The 17018-nt window shown below is 45.1% G+C and overlaps 1 protein-coding gene across 27 annotated transcripts in view; it reads left to right on the forward strand.

The window, feature by feature from the left end:
- Positions 1 to 17018, forward strand: part of RBFOX2 (RNA binding fox-1 homolog 2) — a 162837-nt gene that overhangs the window by 139944 nt on the left and 5875 nt on the right. For 11 of the 27 annotated variants that reach the window (XM_085227159.1, XM_085227206.1, XM_085227184.1 and 8 more), the window contains 6 exons: positions 645 to 698; positions 847 to 939; positions 1984 to 2116; positions 10082 to 10124; positions 15261 to 15349; positions 16282 to 16354. In XM_085227159.1, coding sequence (XP_085083285.1) covers positions 645 to 698; positions 847 to 939; positions 1984 to 2116; positions 10082 to 10124; positions 15261 to 15349; positions 16282 to 16354 — 485 coding nt within the window. Of the gene's footprint in view, positions 1 to 644; positions 699 to 846; positions 940 to 1502; positions 1571 to 1983; positions 2117 to 5665; positions 7392 to 7422; positions 7463 to 10081; positions 10125 to 12441; positions 12519 to 15260; positions 15350 to 16281; positions 16355 to 17018 lie in introns of those variants that run through there. The other 16 variants (XM_085227165.1, XM_085227332.1, XM_085227211.1 and 13 more) reach the window with 13 other exon arrangements.

The following is a 17018-nucleotide window of genomic DNA, read 5'->3' on the forward strand; positions in this document are numbered from 1 at the left end:
CAATTATCCAGATGATATTAAAACCAATTCTCTGGGAAGGCTTTCATTCGAAAAGGAGTGGAAAGGTGACAGGAAACTCTAAAATAACACGGAGAGCAAATGTGAGATGAGGAGAGTGAATTGCTTTTTTTTTTGCAATGCAGTCATGCAATCCAGTTAGTGAGGAAATCTCAATCACTGTTGCTTTTTAGATGTCTAGCAAATATGACAGAGCGGTGATTTGAGAATTTAAAGGTGTAAATTGACTTCCCTGTGGCTTCGGAGAGGTTTTTGGATCTACGGCATTCGACATGAATGCGTGGAGGAGCTGACAGCACGGTTCACACAGGGAATGTAGGTCTGCGCGGTGCTTGCGGCAAGTGCGTGTGTGAGGCAGTTGGCATTCCCTCAGTGCCCTCCTGCAGATCAGCTGGCGTTTGGCTATTCCCTTCAGTACAGCAACCTACACCTAGACCTCGATGTTAGAAAAAAAGCAGTTGGCCTCCATCTACACCAAGGGGGATTGTGGTGAAGCAGAAATTGGAAAGAGCTGCTGCTGCATGTGAAGCTGGGGCGCATGCACGAGACCGTTTCCCCGTACCCACGCTGCCTGCTCCTTCTCTTGGTGTAGATTCTGGCATTCACTGCAGTCTTTGTTGTTTCAGGTTGGAAGTTGAGTCCTGTGGTTGGAGCGGTGTACGGCCCTGAGTTATATGCAGGTAGAGCTTCAGCAGACACTTCCACTTCTGCCATTTAACTGCAGTGGTGTTTGTTTATGTTCTCAATTTGCTGTTTCTTTATAACCTTTTTACGTTTTTTTTTTTTTTTTTTTTTTTTTTTTTTTTATTCTTTTTAAAATTAAATTAGCGTCCAGCTTTCAAGCAGATGTCTCGCTGGGCAATGACGCCGCAGTGCCCCTGTCAGGAAGGGGGGGTATTAACACTTACATTCCTTTAATCAGTAAGTAGCCCCCATTGGCCCCTCTCTTGTTACTGTGCTTGAGTTAACTATGACCTGTTTCCCTTCTTTTCTCCGGTCTGTATAATATATACTTGAAAGGATGGGTCTTGTCGGGAATGAGTTTACCTATAGCCCAAGTATGCTGCGCAGTGGCTGTAACCTGTTCATCTGCAGTGTTTCTGTACTGTGAATGGGTTCATCTATGCGACGAGGAGGCTGCAGACCAAGGGGAGGGTGTGTGCAAGGAATAGGCCATTCCCTTTATTTCCCTCCACCCCTTTGGAATCAAAGAAACCAAACGGACAATTCCTAAAGTACATATTATACAAGCTGTCAGGGCCCCTTGGTGTGCACCTGGGCGCACGCCGGGTTGGGTTCATGCTTCTCCACTTGTCCCTCTGGGTATGTACTCATGACGTGTCTGCAGATGCCTCTAGGGCTTCACGTCATTCCGTGGTGAGCCAGCATCGAGTGTAATGAAATTAAATGAAGAGGGGCTCTCAGTAAGCTGGCACTTTATGGGAAGTTTCTGCTGCTGTTATATGGGCTATCTTGTCTTTCAGGCTTTAAAATGAACATACAGAGGATTGGGTGGCAAAGAGTGGGAGGGGAAAGGAGGGAAGAGACTGATGTAAGTTGATTGACTTTAAGGGCCTCTTGACAAATTATTTTAAAGAGCCTCTGCAGTTTTGGAAGAGCCGCCTGCTATATTGATAGTAACTCTCTGCGCTTCTCGGACTCTAACCAGACTGCATGGCGGTGTCAGAGGGGGGGATTTGGACCCTGTTTGTGGTGGGTGAGGCATGCCAATGCATTAACCTCTTGCATGCCAAACCTCTCTGCAACCCCTCCTCCCCGAAAGGCCATGGTGTAGCAGGACGTATGTATACGATGCTTGCTGGGTTAGAAGCATGCCCCTCCGCAGGATTGATGCAAAACATCCCACCGCTGCGGAGCTCTTGTGTCACTTTGTTTGAAGCAGGCGGTTGTTCCCTGGGCAGGAGCTGGGATCCTTTTCACCTTCTCCCTTGTCTGTCTTTACAGTTCCAGGCTTCCCTTATCCAACTGCAGCCACCACAGCAGCCGCGTTTCGGGGAGCCCACCTGAGGGGCCGAGGAAGGACGGTTTATGGGGCAGTCCGGGCAGTACCTCCTACGGCCATCCCTGCCTACCCAGGGTAAGCACTGGTCACAGGAGCAGAGTGCTCTGCACAACCGTGTCAAATAATTGGCTAACAAAAATGTAACTAAAATTGTCTGGATGGTGAGAGTCAGGGTATTTGCTTAGCGCCAGAGCGTTCTGCATACGATGGCATCCAATGGGGGCAGTCCTAAATTTTGCCATATTAAGTTCTTGCCTGAGAGAATTTTCAGTACTTGGAACAGCCTAAAGTGCTGATGTACTCCTTCTCAGAATTTCTCAATTTATCTTCTGGTATTTGTCATCCATTGATCCAATACATTGCACCACTACTGAGAAGGACAAAAAGAGGGGTCTAAGAGGTCCCAAAAAGTTCCAACTCTGCACTCCTTTTGTGGTTTTCTTGCCCAGGAATGAGGAATATTATCTCTTACCTTCATGCCTCACCATCTGGCAGTAGGACAAAGAAGAGCCAGCTACCCACAATGGATTTGCTTTCTTTGTTGGAGACGGTTTAAAAAGGTTTAAAACAAAGATTAATCAAGTCCATTAATTTGAAGTTGGGAGTGTTTGGGATACAGTGAGAACGAAAGTGCAGCGTTCTTCTAACTGTTGTATGAAGCACTGCTGAATTCGCAGCCTCAGCACGCTTCTCTGTCCTCTGACTTTACACTTGTAATGCAGTGGAAGAGATTCTGTTACAAAACAATAGTCTGCTGTTCAGAAGTAGAAGGAATCGGTTTGGTATGTGTGTGTTTTGTTTGGGTTTTTTTTTGTTAGTTTGGTTAAGTGTGATGGAATGACAGAGATCACAAATCCCTTCCGAACTGTCCTTTTATTGTTTCTGATTTTGAGGATGCTTTGTTCGTATTGTCTCTGTAGAATTTTATTGGCCATATTTTCAGATAGGTCTCTCAGAAAGGAATAGGAGCAAATCCTTCAACACAGAGAATGGGCTGATTTTTTTTTTTTTTTTTTTCCCCCCCTCTCAGACTAGCTTCAAAAGGGAAGAAATTAAGCTATAAATCTTTTTATTAGAAGGGAGGAGGAAGCTACACACATTAACAAAAGGAGCTGGCCTGATACAGATAAGCTTGTATTATGATCTGTAGCAGATGAAGTGGAGAGAGCTTCTGTGGCCCTTCCTTATTGGTGTCCTGTCTGATATTTAAAGTGGAGCTGAAGGAAGCAAGCTGCAGTGGTGGTGCAGTGGTCTAAGCTTTGCTCTCAGACAAATCTAGCAATGTTTGTATTTAATTTACCCAAACACTTTAATTGAAACCTCCTCAGAAAATACAGGCTTTTGAATGGAGTGGTCTTCTGAGCTCTCAGGTCCATCTTTTTGCCACCTCCTTTAATTCGTATGTGACATCATCTAACTTAAACCTCTGACCTGCAACTTGTCAGTCTGTTGCTCTGAAAATGGCCCAGCCCTGCTAAATTAGGAGGTGCTTCACAGCAAAACAGAGAAGCAAAGTTGAGGTACCATCCAGGAGAATGCAAAGTACCTGCGCTGGGGAGGTTGTGTGCTTCATCCCTGGGAGTAACGGCTGGAGCATTCCTGGCAAGAGGCTGTCACCAGGAGAGACTCAAGCTCTGTCTTCCATATAAATCCAGCCTGAGTCCCCTGTAAAGCATGCATTTAATTTGGAATATGGGCCAGGCTCCAATGCTTATCCTTTCTAAATACTGTCTTGTGACTGCATTTATTTACATTACGTTGGGTTTGTTTGACCCTGCTGACCTATTTCATGTCTTCATGGGCAGCGTTCTATCCAGTAAACGTTTGCAGGATAGCAGTACATGAGTTGCCTTCAGAAGTGGCCCAGAACTTCCCCTCCTCCCGAGCACTGGGATGTAATTAACCGATTCTGGTGTTTATTATTGTCATAGGCTGAATCTCTACATAACATTTTGTAGAGGGAATTTGATTCCTTTTGGAATAATGTATATTGTGCTGTTCAGATCCATGTTGCATTAACCTATAGGACAGCCACAGGTGCGGATGCTGCTGACCCCCCACTGAGTCAGGGCAGACGCCAGAAGGTCAGTCAGCAGCACATGAATGATGGAAACATAGTGAGTCTTGTGAAAAAGGCAGTAAAGTGAGCTATGGGTTTACTCAAACATGGTACAGGGAACTGACTTCTCACAAAACTTAGTGGTGCTTAAGTTGCTTTAAAACCTAATGGTGTCACTGAATTTGTGAGCTCAGCAGCATTATAAAAAATATAAATAAATTGTAGAATAATACAAGCTTGTTGGAATTGCTATACTGGATCAGACCTGAGCACTGTTCAGGTTACTGTAATTTTTGACTGTGTCTGTAGTGCTAGATTCTCCAGAGGAAGGTGCAAGAAATCATATAGTTCTTAAATGAATAAATTTCAAGATCTAAAGCTAGATCCAAAGCTCAGATCTACTGATGCATATGTAAAAGGTACTTAAACATATGTGCAGACATGAATATTTACTCAGGAAGGGTTATTCGTATGATAGAAAGCAATGGCTCAGAGCAGGGAAGAAGCTGGTGGATAGTCACCTGAGCCTGACCTCAGCGCACCAGTGCAACCCTCAAGGTATAACTGAGGCAGCGCTCAGTACAAGTGTGGAGACACAGTAACCTCTGGTCTGTAGTATGACTTGAGCCAGTGCTGGAGCATTGCCCCCATTTGTAGTGGCCATGCTTTCTAAATGAAAGCTGATAAATTGCACTTCAGACCAAGAGCTGTAAGAATTAAATCGAAGCCTGAAGAAACCTCCTTGCCTATTCTAAAATTCTCAAAATGAGACAAGTGTGATCAATTTTATTTCACAAACTGCAGGTTTAGGCATTGGCTTGTTCATGGTCATTAAGTACAGATACGAAGAGCAGGCTTGTCATGGTAAAGTCAAATTTAGTTTAGGAGTGTAAATATATAGAAGATTTCCCACTCAGAACCAAAAGTAGATAAAAGTCAGACTAGACATAAGGCAGTGGGGATCTTCGTGGGATTTCTTTGTTTTGTTTTGGTTGGTTTGGGTTCCTTTTACAACATAGTCAACTGTTGGTACAGTTCAGTGATAGAACGGCTGCTTTACAAAATCTGCATATGTCTTGCTCTTGTGGATGTGTTTTAGCTCAGCTAGCAGGCTTTTCACAGATGCCACTGAGATATGATGGGGCTGTTTTATGCTACTGGTCAGTCTGCATAACCAGAAGGCCTCTGTGGTTCTCAACTGGAGTTTTCACTAACATTGAGAATCACAAATATGGCTATTTTAGTATATATATAAACCCTGCTAGATTTCAGCCCTAGCAGTTGGTGCCAGGTCCTCACTTAAGACAGGATGCATGTGTGCTCTGTTGCTTGGGCTTGAGAAGCCTTTCTCTTACTTGTTATAGTGTTTTTTGCAGTTTTCTCTGGAGAGCTGGTGCTAGCATCTCTTGCTGACAGGATACTAAGTTACATGAACAGTGCCCTGATCCAATGTGGTAATGCTCTTAATTAATCCAACTGATTGTGTTTGGAATAACTGTTGAAACTGCTAACGTGTTCATAAACCAACAGTCACTTCCTCTGTCATGCGTTTGCCTTTCCTGCAGGAGCAGGTGGAGTATCACTGCTAAAACACTCCTGATCCTAGATAGAGAACCCAGCAATGTAAGTCGTTGCCCCAGGAGTCCAATTCTTCGTTATGTGATTGTTTAAAAAAAAAAAAAAAAAATTGGCTTCAACATACATGGTCTTATGGCCTACTTCTCTCTGCTGAAGTGGCTCCCCTCTTCCTCTAACAAGGGTCTCTATCTTTGTATCTGCTCCCAGCCCTCTTGGAGACCGTAGTAACTCTGTCCACTGGGAATGCAGTGTACTTTTCCTGGGGAAGACAGCAAGACTAAATTATTCAAGCAGTAGCTAACACTGCAACAGATTTTTTATTTATTTATTTTTATTTTTAGTAATAGCATGCAGAATTTTGGCAAGATGTGCTGGGCTTTTTTGTGTGTGTGTTCCTTACAGTAGGTGGGTGTCTGAGGATGGCAGGCTCTTGGCAGAATTTCACGGTAAAAAAAAAAAAAAGAAAGCAATAATAGAAAAGCTGGCCTTCCATGCCTTGTTCTTCCTTAATGCTATTGGTAAGTCATGTGCATTAGGTCCGTGAATATCACATGATGGGGCTCTAATGCTTTTTAAAGCTTTGAGTGAGGTGGTTCACAGCTATTCAGAGGACAAAGCAAGAGGAGATTCCACGAAGGACAGGCTGAACGCACACGGGTGGGGGGCATACCCTCTCTTCCTTCCTTATCCTTCCCCAACCCCTGTCCCCAAAGCAAGCTGCGTAGCCCTACGCTAGCAAATGCTCTGGCAAGAGTGGTTCTTTGGGAACCCCAGGCTCCAGTTTAACGATTTTTCCTACTTGAAGTTCTGAGAGAAAGAAATCGATGGCTTAAAACAGAAAAAGTATCATCCCATGGAAACCCTTCCAGTTGCTCCTCTTTGCTATGGAACATGTCATTACTACCAGGGACTCCCACTGCACCTTTCAATTCTCGGACCTTGGACCAGTCACTTAACCTTTTTAGCTCATTATCTCTGCTTGTGAAAGCAATGCATTGTGGGTATTTTTGGTTTTTTCTTTTTAATTACATTTCTCTGTGTTTACTTTGATCAGAATTGATTGACTTGTTTTCCTGAGGTGTTGCATTGGTTCTTTAAGATGCTGAATAATAATACTTTGCATGCTTGTGTGATCAGCCAAATCTTATCGCATGTCTAATGTGCAGGGTAAAAGCAGGTGATGTATGGATGTCAGAAACAAAGCCAAGCAGCCCTGTGAAGCTCGAAATACGTAATCGTACACAGCTCTCTGAAACATGCTTCTGACATAGGTGATTTCAGCCCCCGTGGGATGCCTTCTGAGGGGCCTCTCGATTTCCAAGCCCACTTCATGAAACCAATGTTTCCGTGTGTGTAGGGGGTAACTTAAACAATTCCAGGAGAATAACCAGAGCGGAGGTTTCTAAACCCTTGTTTCTCTTCTTCAGGACATCAGATCTTTTTGAGTCTATTTTTATTGTACAAGATGGTTGTTCCCCTCCCTCTCTCCTTTGCATACTGTCTCCCCCTCTGCCCGCCCCTTTCCCCTTTGCATGCCATGGAAGATGACTTGGAGCCGTCTAGCGTGCGTGCGCACACATTCTCTCGCTGATTTGCTCCTGCCAAAAGCCCAGGTTATGGATTCATACATCACCTGCCTGTGTAAAACGCATGTGCATGCTGCCGTCCTCAATAACCGGAATGTGTTTTCTGTTCTTTTGTTTTTTGTTTTTTGTTTTTTTGTTTTTGTGTGGATTTTCTGCAGTGTGGTTTACCAGGACGGATTTTACGGTGCTGACCTCTATGTAAGTACATACACCGGAGCCTTCTCATCCCCAACCCCTGACAAGCCAGCCTTTTTTTTTTTGTTTGTTTTTGTTTTTGTTTTGTTTGTTTGTTTGATTTGGTTTGTTTGGTTTTTTTTTTTTTTTTAAATATCATTTACTTTAATTTTCTTCTTCCTTGTGGATATATATTTATATATTTAGGAATGCAAGCATGCTTCTCTGTCACTGCGCTTGCCCCTGGGTGCAAGACCTAAGCCTTTGGGTTTCCTGATCATTGCCAGGGTCAGTTTACTGGGTGTCCTCTCCCTCACATGCACACTGCTACTAATCAACCTGAGAGATGATTAGCGAATTAAAATTTCTCTCAACACTTCTCTCATTTACATAATTTGGACATAAAAATAACAGGACTGGTTTAGCCTCAGACCTTCCCTTTCCTTCTCCCCCTCCACCCTCCCCTTTCTCTCCACTCTTGGGACCCTTTCAGGTTTGATTTGTGCAGCCCACTCTAAACGGAGCCGAGTAGATGTTTAAAAATGTTCGTGTGCCACTGGGATGTGGAACTTATCCCTTTGGGGAAGACACTGGGACTGATTAAAAATGGAGGCTGAGATGCTAGAGTGAAAACTGACACCTCAGTTTGCTAGTCAAAGTGGTACCTAAATAGGCTAGATTCTCTTACCTCTTTGGGGAGTTGTAAAGTACAAATATGTGGAGATGTTCGGTTAGAAAAGCCAGCAGGCTACCCCTGTTTGGCTGTTAGCTCTGGTACCACAGGAGACGTTGCCCTGTAGTTGTCTTTATCCAGCCAGCTGATATAACACATCTCTGAAGTATCTCTATAAGCAGCTGGGTTGTGGCCATTGTGGGTCTGAGGACTCTGGCCAGCGAGAAGAGCCATTTTCTCTCAAGTGGAGAGCTGCTGTAGAACAGTTCTGATAGGAGTATGCCTTTCAGAGCCAAAATGTTTAGGCCTACTGCTGCCATCACTACTTGTGGCCTGTCTAGCTCTGGCAAAGTTCTCTTGTGTAACATTTGTAGGTAATAGTTCTTCGGAGCTGGGGAAGCTTTGTATTGGTAGTGGCATGGCTGTCAGCATGGATTTCATGTCCCTGCTCCTTTGAAGATGCTACTCCTGACATTTATGAAGAGGACCCTGGGGGCTAGACTGAAGATAATGGATGGAATTAGCTTTTGGATTTTGTTGGCTCATATGGAAGATCAGATCTTATAGGGACACTTTTCCCCACAGTTACAGCAGTCAGAAGACATGCACTCTAAGCACGGAGATTTGGGGTGTGCTTCTTCATGCTTACATACAGTAGTATTTGCACATCCCTCTAAAAATTGATCTGCCTAGTCAGGTGTTACTTTATAAGATGGTGCTCTCTGACACGAGCTCTGGGTTTTCTCACCTCAGTCCTAAAATGAGGTGGCCACTGGCTTTGCTACAGCAAGCAAATATAAGAGCAATGCTTTCTGCTTAGTGCCTCTTCCCTCAAAGTATGTGTAAGAGGTTGTCATGTTGAAAGGGAAGACTGGTCAAGGTTACTCCCCGTTTATTTTCAGAAGGCTCCTTCAGAGCCTTCATTACCGGTGGGGGAGAGATTCTTATTGAGCACATTTTAGGGACACTGACTTCAGCAGTGAAGAATACCCATCATCACTTGGTGCAGTAGCATCATGTAGTATGTAACAGCCTCCAGATCAGGATAAAAGTGGGAGGTGAACTTCTGGTGACTTTGCTTTCAGTTGCTCAGGTCTCACTGTGAGAAAGCAGGACAGCAGAATGGGACGCTCATCAAGGGAGACGATGGTCTGTTATCCTGTATTACTGCTGCCCAGCACCCTGTAACAGAGCTCAGGAGAAAGAAGTTGTCCTAATACAAAGTTGCTGTTGCAGGCAGTTTGCTAATTGGCACATGCATAGGTATGCTGCATCCCTTCTGCCTCGTTGGTGTACAGTGCTGTTCCCTGCAGTGCTTACATCTTTCTGGTTGCCATGAAAGGATAGTGCAGATCACAGAAGGGAAAGCAGAGGGTTCTTTGATTAGGCTTAGTCCTTTCTGGTTGGATTAGAGGGAAAACTGAACTGAGGCTCCCTTCTGAGTCAAGGCAAGGTGGCAGAGACCCTGAGCTAGGTAGGAAGGAGGGGTTAGCAGTAGGTGAGACAAAGGGGAATGTCCCAAATTTGGGCTGTTTTTTCTACATAAGTGCTGTATACCAACTTCTCATTTTCCTCCTCCTCCTCTTCCTCACTCCTCCTTTCTCTCCTGGGGCAACCAGCCTGCTAGCCATGTCTTCTCTGATGAGGGCACTCCCATCTCTTGTTGGATGCGTCCCACTCTGGCAAGACACCTGAATTCATAAACCAACCAGCCCCAGGATGCAGAGGGCTTCATTTCAGATCCTAAGGAAGGTTATTTTTCAATGGGGTTAATCTGGGGTGGAGGGGAAGAGGAAAAAACAAAACAAACACAAACCACCCCACTTTGCAAAGACCACTCCTGCCTGTGAAAAGCGTGCTTGCATCCACTGGAAAGAAAAGGCTGGTGAGCCCCACTGTGGGCTGTTTGTATGATTGTTTCTTTCCACAGCTGTGTTTTTTTGAACTGCTCTTCCTGTGTTCTGTTATAGAATAGTCTTACAGGAACCAATCATTAGCGCTAAAATACCTCAGGTAGGAGTGCCAGTGTGACCTGCCAACCAATCAGATTGTGGATTGCAGTGGAAAAAACTGAATTATACTAACCATTCCAGCACCACATTAGAGATGGGAACAGAGGCTTTTTTAGGGCAGCGCAGACTCCCGTGTGAGCCAAGCCCCCGCTGTAGCAGGGTGGCATGTGTCCAGATTTCACACCGAGTGGCATTTCATTCAAAAAATGTATTTATGTAAATTCAGTGGAAGAGTTAACAAGGTCATGCTTGTCCCATTACCATGTAGAAGCACCTGCTGGCTGCAATGGACACTGTTGTCCTGTCACCTCTTTTAATTCATTCATGCTCATTCCTGGTGCATGTATGCCACCCTTCTAATACAGAAACGCTGGAAACAGTTCTAGCCCATTCTGCTTCTGACTTCTGCTCGAGGGCAGTTTTGGGGTGGAAGACACGATCATGCTTCAGCAAATTAAAGATCCCTAAACTGGGCTCTCAGTCTAAACCTGGCAGGTGGTCAAATGTGTCTAACAGGTACGTGAGTTAAATGTTGCTTAGTGGCATAAAGAGTGCCCAGCCACACTCTGTGCCTAAGGCAGCAAGGGATGAAGAAAAGGGAAGTTTATAACCATAGAATATGCTGACATAGTAAGCCGTAGGTTTGGATTTCCTCATATTCCCATTGCAGTGATGTTCCCATTGCACTGAACACCTAATGTGTGCCCGAAGAGCGGAAGAGAAGATGGGACTTCTTTTGAGCTGAAATATATAGTTTTAACATGCTCATTTATCTATATTAACATGTTCTGTAATTGGAACGCTGCTCTAGCTGGGATTGCAGTTTCCTATCTGTGTTGTTTTGCCAAGTTTGTCTCATTCCCTGAAATAACACAATATTGAAAAAGCTGTTATCTAATGCTAAGAAGGGATAAAAAAAGTTTTTTTGTTGTTTTTGTTTTTGTTTTTTTTTTGCTTCCTTGATGAGCCAAGGATAAAAGCATGACATAAGAGTCATTTGAAATATGGGCTTTTGTGAACACCTGGACAAATCCAGTTGTTTGCCAATTGAGATCTATAGACTCGGGCTCTCTACAAATTCTTATTAGAAAGGGGGTCCAGCATAGCCCCCAGCAACACTGGCAATATAACAAGAGAAAGAGAACTTGAGTTAAAATAACTGGCATTAAAAATTGTGTTAATTTATCTCACATGCTCTCCAGATAATCCGAAAGATTATACCAGAAAGAACCAGTCTTGATTTAGACAGTCTTGTTGATTGTTAATCGTTGCCCAGTAAAAATGCATAAGCTGAAGCTGCCCTTGGACTGTCCCATAGATAAAAACATCTCGGACCTAGCATCTTCACAAGAAGCTCAGGCACGCTCATTTCCTTTGAGACAAGGCTAATGATTTTAAACACTGAACCTACATGGGTAAACCACTTCACCTAACTAGATGGAGTGGAAATTTGCGTGGCTGTCCTGGGTTTCAGGGATCATGCCACTGAACGGTGTCTTCTGTTGCAGTCTGGAGGAGTGTGATGCGGCTAGCAAGGGCCTTTTTGAAATTATTATTTATGTCATTGGTAAACATGATTGCTCACGTTTGTTGAGGATGCTCTACATCGATACAGTTTTTACTTACTATAGTACCTGAAGTGAGTGGCATCAGGAATCACTAGGAGTGGTAGGACCTTGTAGCTGAGGTTACGAGCAAGCTTTGCACACTAGTTAAAGTTGCCTGTGAACAGAAAGGGCAGGAAGAAAACTGGTGCATTGGACAAGCTGAGTAGGGCTTCAGATGCATTGAGGGAATTACACGTGGATCCTGGCTTACGGAGAACGGGAGCCTCAGCTGGGGCAGGCAACCCACACAGCATCTCCTTTGCTCTGTACAGCTCCCAGAGCTTGACAAAAGTGTTGATGAAACCAAAAGGAGTAATAGCTGCGACTTTCTCCTCTTTCTTTCAGCCTGTTTTGGTGTATTTGGACCTGCTGGTCATGCTAAATACATCCCCTTGTCAGAAATCCTTCAGCTGTCCGCACTCATTGCTCCTACAACAGGACCGTACCATGGCCATTATAATCCCCATTTTTGGTTTTATTTGAAGTACACACAAGTAGAATTTGCAGACTGCTTTGAGCCGGGCAGGTCTGCTGTGTGTGTGTACCTGTATCCTGTGACTTTATTTCTTTTTTTGAAATTAACAGTAGCTTCAATTTTGCATCAGTGCATGGTTAAAAAGCAATACACGTCAGCTATTCCTTAACTTCATTTCTCCAATGAATTATTTCTCCTGTGTTTTTTTTTTTTTGTTTTGTTTGTTTGTTGTGCAGTTGACTGAAGAAATGTTAACATCCCGCTCTAAATCTCTCAGTGGAGTCTCTGTTCCCTTCTCTGATATAACAGATGGGTTATTGCTTGTTATAATTATTAACATTGTGGTGTGGGACAGGGCATGGGTGGGAGCCATTTCGGGGGGGAGGGCGGGAGGCTGCGGGAGTTGTTGAGGTTGGAATGTTAACTCCAGTGGTGACTGACTGTTTCCGTAATAGCAGGTTGTTGTGGCTGCACGCTCTAGTACTTGAGGCTGTGTACTTCACTGAGCTTGTGGTAGAGCCTAGGGCGAACTGCTGTCCCAAGAGAATGCTGGGATGGATAGAACTAGCCAATATGAGTCTGAACGTGGTGACTTTGCTGGTTGTTCTAGCTCCAGATGTCAGCATGCTTAGTTTTTAATTTTGATTAATAAATGTTACGCCATCCCTCCCCCCTTTCCCACACCTGATTCCAACCCTTCTTTTCTTCTTTCTTGTTTTGGTTTGGTTTGGTTTCGTTTCCCTTTACGAGAGATATGAGTTAAAAGAGAATTACTTGATAACCCTTTCTAGGTTTCAAACTGCATCTTGCTCTCATGTGTAGGGCGTGTGCCGGTCACATTCGAAATGGCTTCCGATGTGACACGTGGCTGATGGGTGAGAAGGAGAAGGGGACAGTGCTAGGAAAATTTTGCTTCTGTGCCATGCCCAAGTGACAGACTGCACCAGGAGTTCACTGAGGTTGGAAGCTTAGGGAGATACCAGGAGGTCCTAATTTGATGAGGTCGGTCAAGGTTTCATTTGGATTGCCCTTTGTCTCGTCTCCCTCATGTTTTAGAGATAAGGGTAATAGTGGTGTGATGCTAGCATGCCAGAAATGAGCCAGACCTCCCCGGACCATCAATCTGAAATGCATAGATTGAAATAACTTGTTAAGAGCAAACTGGTGATTGAATTCACTCTTAAAGATTCATGTTACTCTCTTCTGTTAAGAAGACTGAAGGTCTAGCAAGTCCCTCTCCTTCAGAGTAGGAAACCACCCCTAGGCATGTTTTGGATAGCCCTTCCACAGGGGCAACCAAAATGAAGTTGAAAGTCATGGCCTCTATTTTAAAAGCTATCTGGCCCAAAACTGAGAGCTGCTGAACAAAGACAAATCGTAGAATCATGGAAATCATAGAATGACAAGGGATGGAAGGGACGTTAAGTTCCAACCCCTCTGCCACAGACAGGTTGTCAACGGCTAGGTCAAGTACTAGACCAGGTTGCCCAGGGCCCCATCTAACCTGGCCTTGAGTGCCTCTGGGGATGATGCATCCACAACCTCTCTGGGCAGTCTGTTCCAGCAGCTCACCACTGTTAAGAAAGCAAATAAACAAAACCTTCCCCCTGACATCTAATTTAAATGCCCCCTCTTTTAGTTTAAAACTATTCCCTCTTGTCCTTTCACTATCTACCTGTGTAGATATAAAATCATTACAGGTGGAGAAGACCTCTAAGATCAAGTCGAACCATCAACCTATCACCACCATTCCACTAAAGCAAGTCCTATACTAGAGCATGTTTCGTGCTCGTAGTTGCATACAACCATAAGATTTATAGGGAAAAAGTGGTAGTGATATTTTGAGCCAGTGCTGGAGGTGAAGAGCGTAAGTCTGCCTTCTGGTCCCTCAAACTCTGAAATGTCAGTTAGAAAGAAAAAGGAAAAAGCCCGAAGCAATCTGGAGTTTTCCGGTGTTATTTACGGCTCGTTGTGTTTCTGGCAAATCAAACCCATGGTTCATTTACCACTGCACCTCCCCCCTCTCCCCCAAGTTAACAAAAACATATTCAGATGCGTACAATCAAGAAAGATCTGACCTTGGCTTCAGAGCTTCGTCCTGACTGCCACGTGCAGCCCTTGTCCCCTGGTCTGAAAGGTGGCTGGGGTCCATCCCTCATTGCTGCGAGGTGCGTAGAGCCATGGGTCTGAGCCTGGGCTTCCTCTGCCCCGAGAACTTTTAGGTGTGAATTCCAGCAGGACACTCCCAAGTCTCCCTCTGGGTCGGGATTCGTGTTTCACCTACTCAGCTGGAGCTCTGTTTTCAGGAACTGCCCCTTCTGAGTGTAACCATTTTAAAGATCTTTAATACAGATGTGTAGCAGAGATAGAAATGCAGCAGCAGTACAGACTGTTCAGACATAATTTCTGCCAACCCGTTTCCTTCTTACTTTAAGGGAGGGGTATCTGTGCTGGTTTGCTTGTTGGCACCCCTGAGACCACCAGAAGTTTATCTACCCGACCATCATTTCCTGGTTGCTTTTGGCTTTCCTGGCTATTGATGCTTTTATGCATCTGAACCAAAAGAAAATCTATCCTTTCGGGTCTCCTAGGCTTAAAAAAAAAAAAAAAGAGACAAAAAGCAAGGGGGAAAAAAACAGGAGTTTGTCTGAATTATGTCCTTTCTAAAATACATGCTTCACAGAAGGTGCCCACCTCTGATTTCCCCAGCGTAGGAGGAAGGGGACATAGAAATTATGTTGCGTGCAGTATTTCAGCTCTCTTCTGGATTTCTGTTTCCACATGCCAAATTTAGTTTCCTACTGGGATATCACCATGCTCAAGCTTGCTTTAATTTATTCCTTCTGCTAAACGGGGTAATGGAAGAGTCTTCATAGTCCTTCTGAGCAAAGGAAGACGCATGTGCTAATGGGCGATGCTCGTAATATGCGTGACATGGGAGCTGATGCAGTTTGAAACACTTCCTCTCCTTGTGATGTGTGATTCCTTTTTCTTTTTTTTTTTCTCTACGTGGGTGGACAGGTATCTGTAAAGTCAGTTCTCTTCTCTCCTGCAGGGTGGATACGCAGCCTACAGATATGCACAGCCTGCTACTGCAACAGCAGCCACGGCCGCTGCAGCCGCTGCAGCAGCTTACAGCGATGGGTATGTAAGGGGCAGGCAACCACGGGGCTGGCTTGCTGTGCTCAGAGATCTGAGGAGCTGTGATCCATTACAGTTCTTCTCTACTTCTTTCCTCATTTCTTTGTCTTACTTGCACTCGCACACATGCATGCACTGCCCAACGTGAAGGATGAGTGCACGACTTGTCTCTGCTCCCAGGCAGCATTGCTCTCTGGTGTGTGCGAGCCAGCACAAATCCTGGCCCCTTCCTTAGCCTGGGGACTCCTTGTGCAAAGGAGGAGGTGTGGTCAAGGCTCAATGGTTGGCATTGCTGGCTCCTTGCTCTCTGACTCTGAGCAGGTTGCTCCATCACTGCGTGCATTTCTCTCCCCATCCAGAACTCAAAAATTTCTCAGCTCATATGGCATAGGGTGCTTTAACATGCAGCTCCGTATAAATGCAAAGGATGATCATCATCAGAGTGCTCACCATAAGATTTTTCATCTCCTGTGCAGTGAGGCTGTGTTTTAATCTTAGCACACGTGAGAGCATTGAAGTTCATGCTCCCTTCTCATTCTGGAGAACCCTACACTACTTTCCGTTTAGCAGCTGGTACGGTGCCAGTAGCGCCGGCACTGGGGGCTCACCCTCCTCCCCTACCACATCACTCGAGGCGAGGGCTGCAGTAGTTGCCACGTGTGAGGTGCTGACCTCTTTCCTACAGGTTGAGCTCCTGGTGCTGCCACGTCCCTCCTCGCAGGCCTGTCTCTCGCCCATCTCATACCGTGCATGGCAGCATGCCCGTAGGCTCTCTTCCAAGAGGGGCAGCCCATGTGCATGTGTGTGCATGTATGCATACATGTGTGTAGAAGGGCATGCTGCTTCTTCCATTACCTGTGGTCAGACAGCTGTTTCTCTGCCACTCCAAAGTGACTCTCTTTCTCTTTTTTTGTATGTTTTCTCCCTCTCTTCAGTTATGGCAGGGTGTACACAGCAGATCCTTACCATGCCCTTGCCCCTGCCGCTAGCTACGGAGTTGGCGCTGTGGTAAGTGCAATTTTCTTTCTTGTGCTGTTTCGCAACCCTGGCATGGGGAACAGCTGCTCAAACTGTGTGTCGGGTACTGGAACTTCATCCGGGAAGATTTCTTCGTTGAGGGAGGAGGTCCCTAGCTGCAGTGCCAGCTCCTTCGTAGTTGTGCGTTCGTATATCTGCATGTGTGTGCTAGGAAAGGAGCCAGGTTTAGGAGAGCGGTTATCCCTCAGTACTGTACATCTTGTACAGAGGAGGTGGTGGGAGGATCATCAGAAACATGGAGAACCAGAGCGTTGTAGGTGCATTGGTACGCCTGTATGAAGGAGGTGGATAGAGCAAGAATCGGCAATGGCTGAAGATGCAGGACGTTCTTCCTTACCTTTTTCATTAGCTTTAAGGGCTCTGTTGCGTATTGAAAAATCAGTGCGAGGTAGAGTAAGGGAATAAGTTGTTCTTGTGACATCTTGCAGCAGAGCTGCACTTGGTTCCCTCTTCCGCTAGCAGGAGCATGCGGTGTCCTGCCTGCCAGCAGCGGTTATGCAAGGGCAGGAGTGAGGTATGCTGGCATCGCACGGGAGTGGCACAGCTTGCTGAGAACGCATGCCTGCCCATCTGCTTCTAGCCAGTGCAGTATCTGTGTTGCTGCAAAGGCTGGAATGCAAATGTGTGCGGAGAA

Source organism: Meleagris gallopavo, chromosome 1, assembly GCF_905368555.1.
Source record: "Meleagris gallopavo chromosome 1, MGAL_WU_HG_1.1, whole genome shotgun sequence".
NCBI lineage: Eukaryota > Metazoa > Chordata > Aves > Galliformes > Phasianidae > Meleagris > Meleagris gallopavo.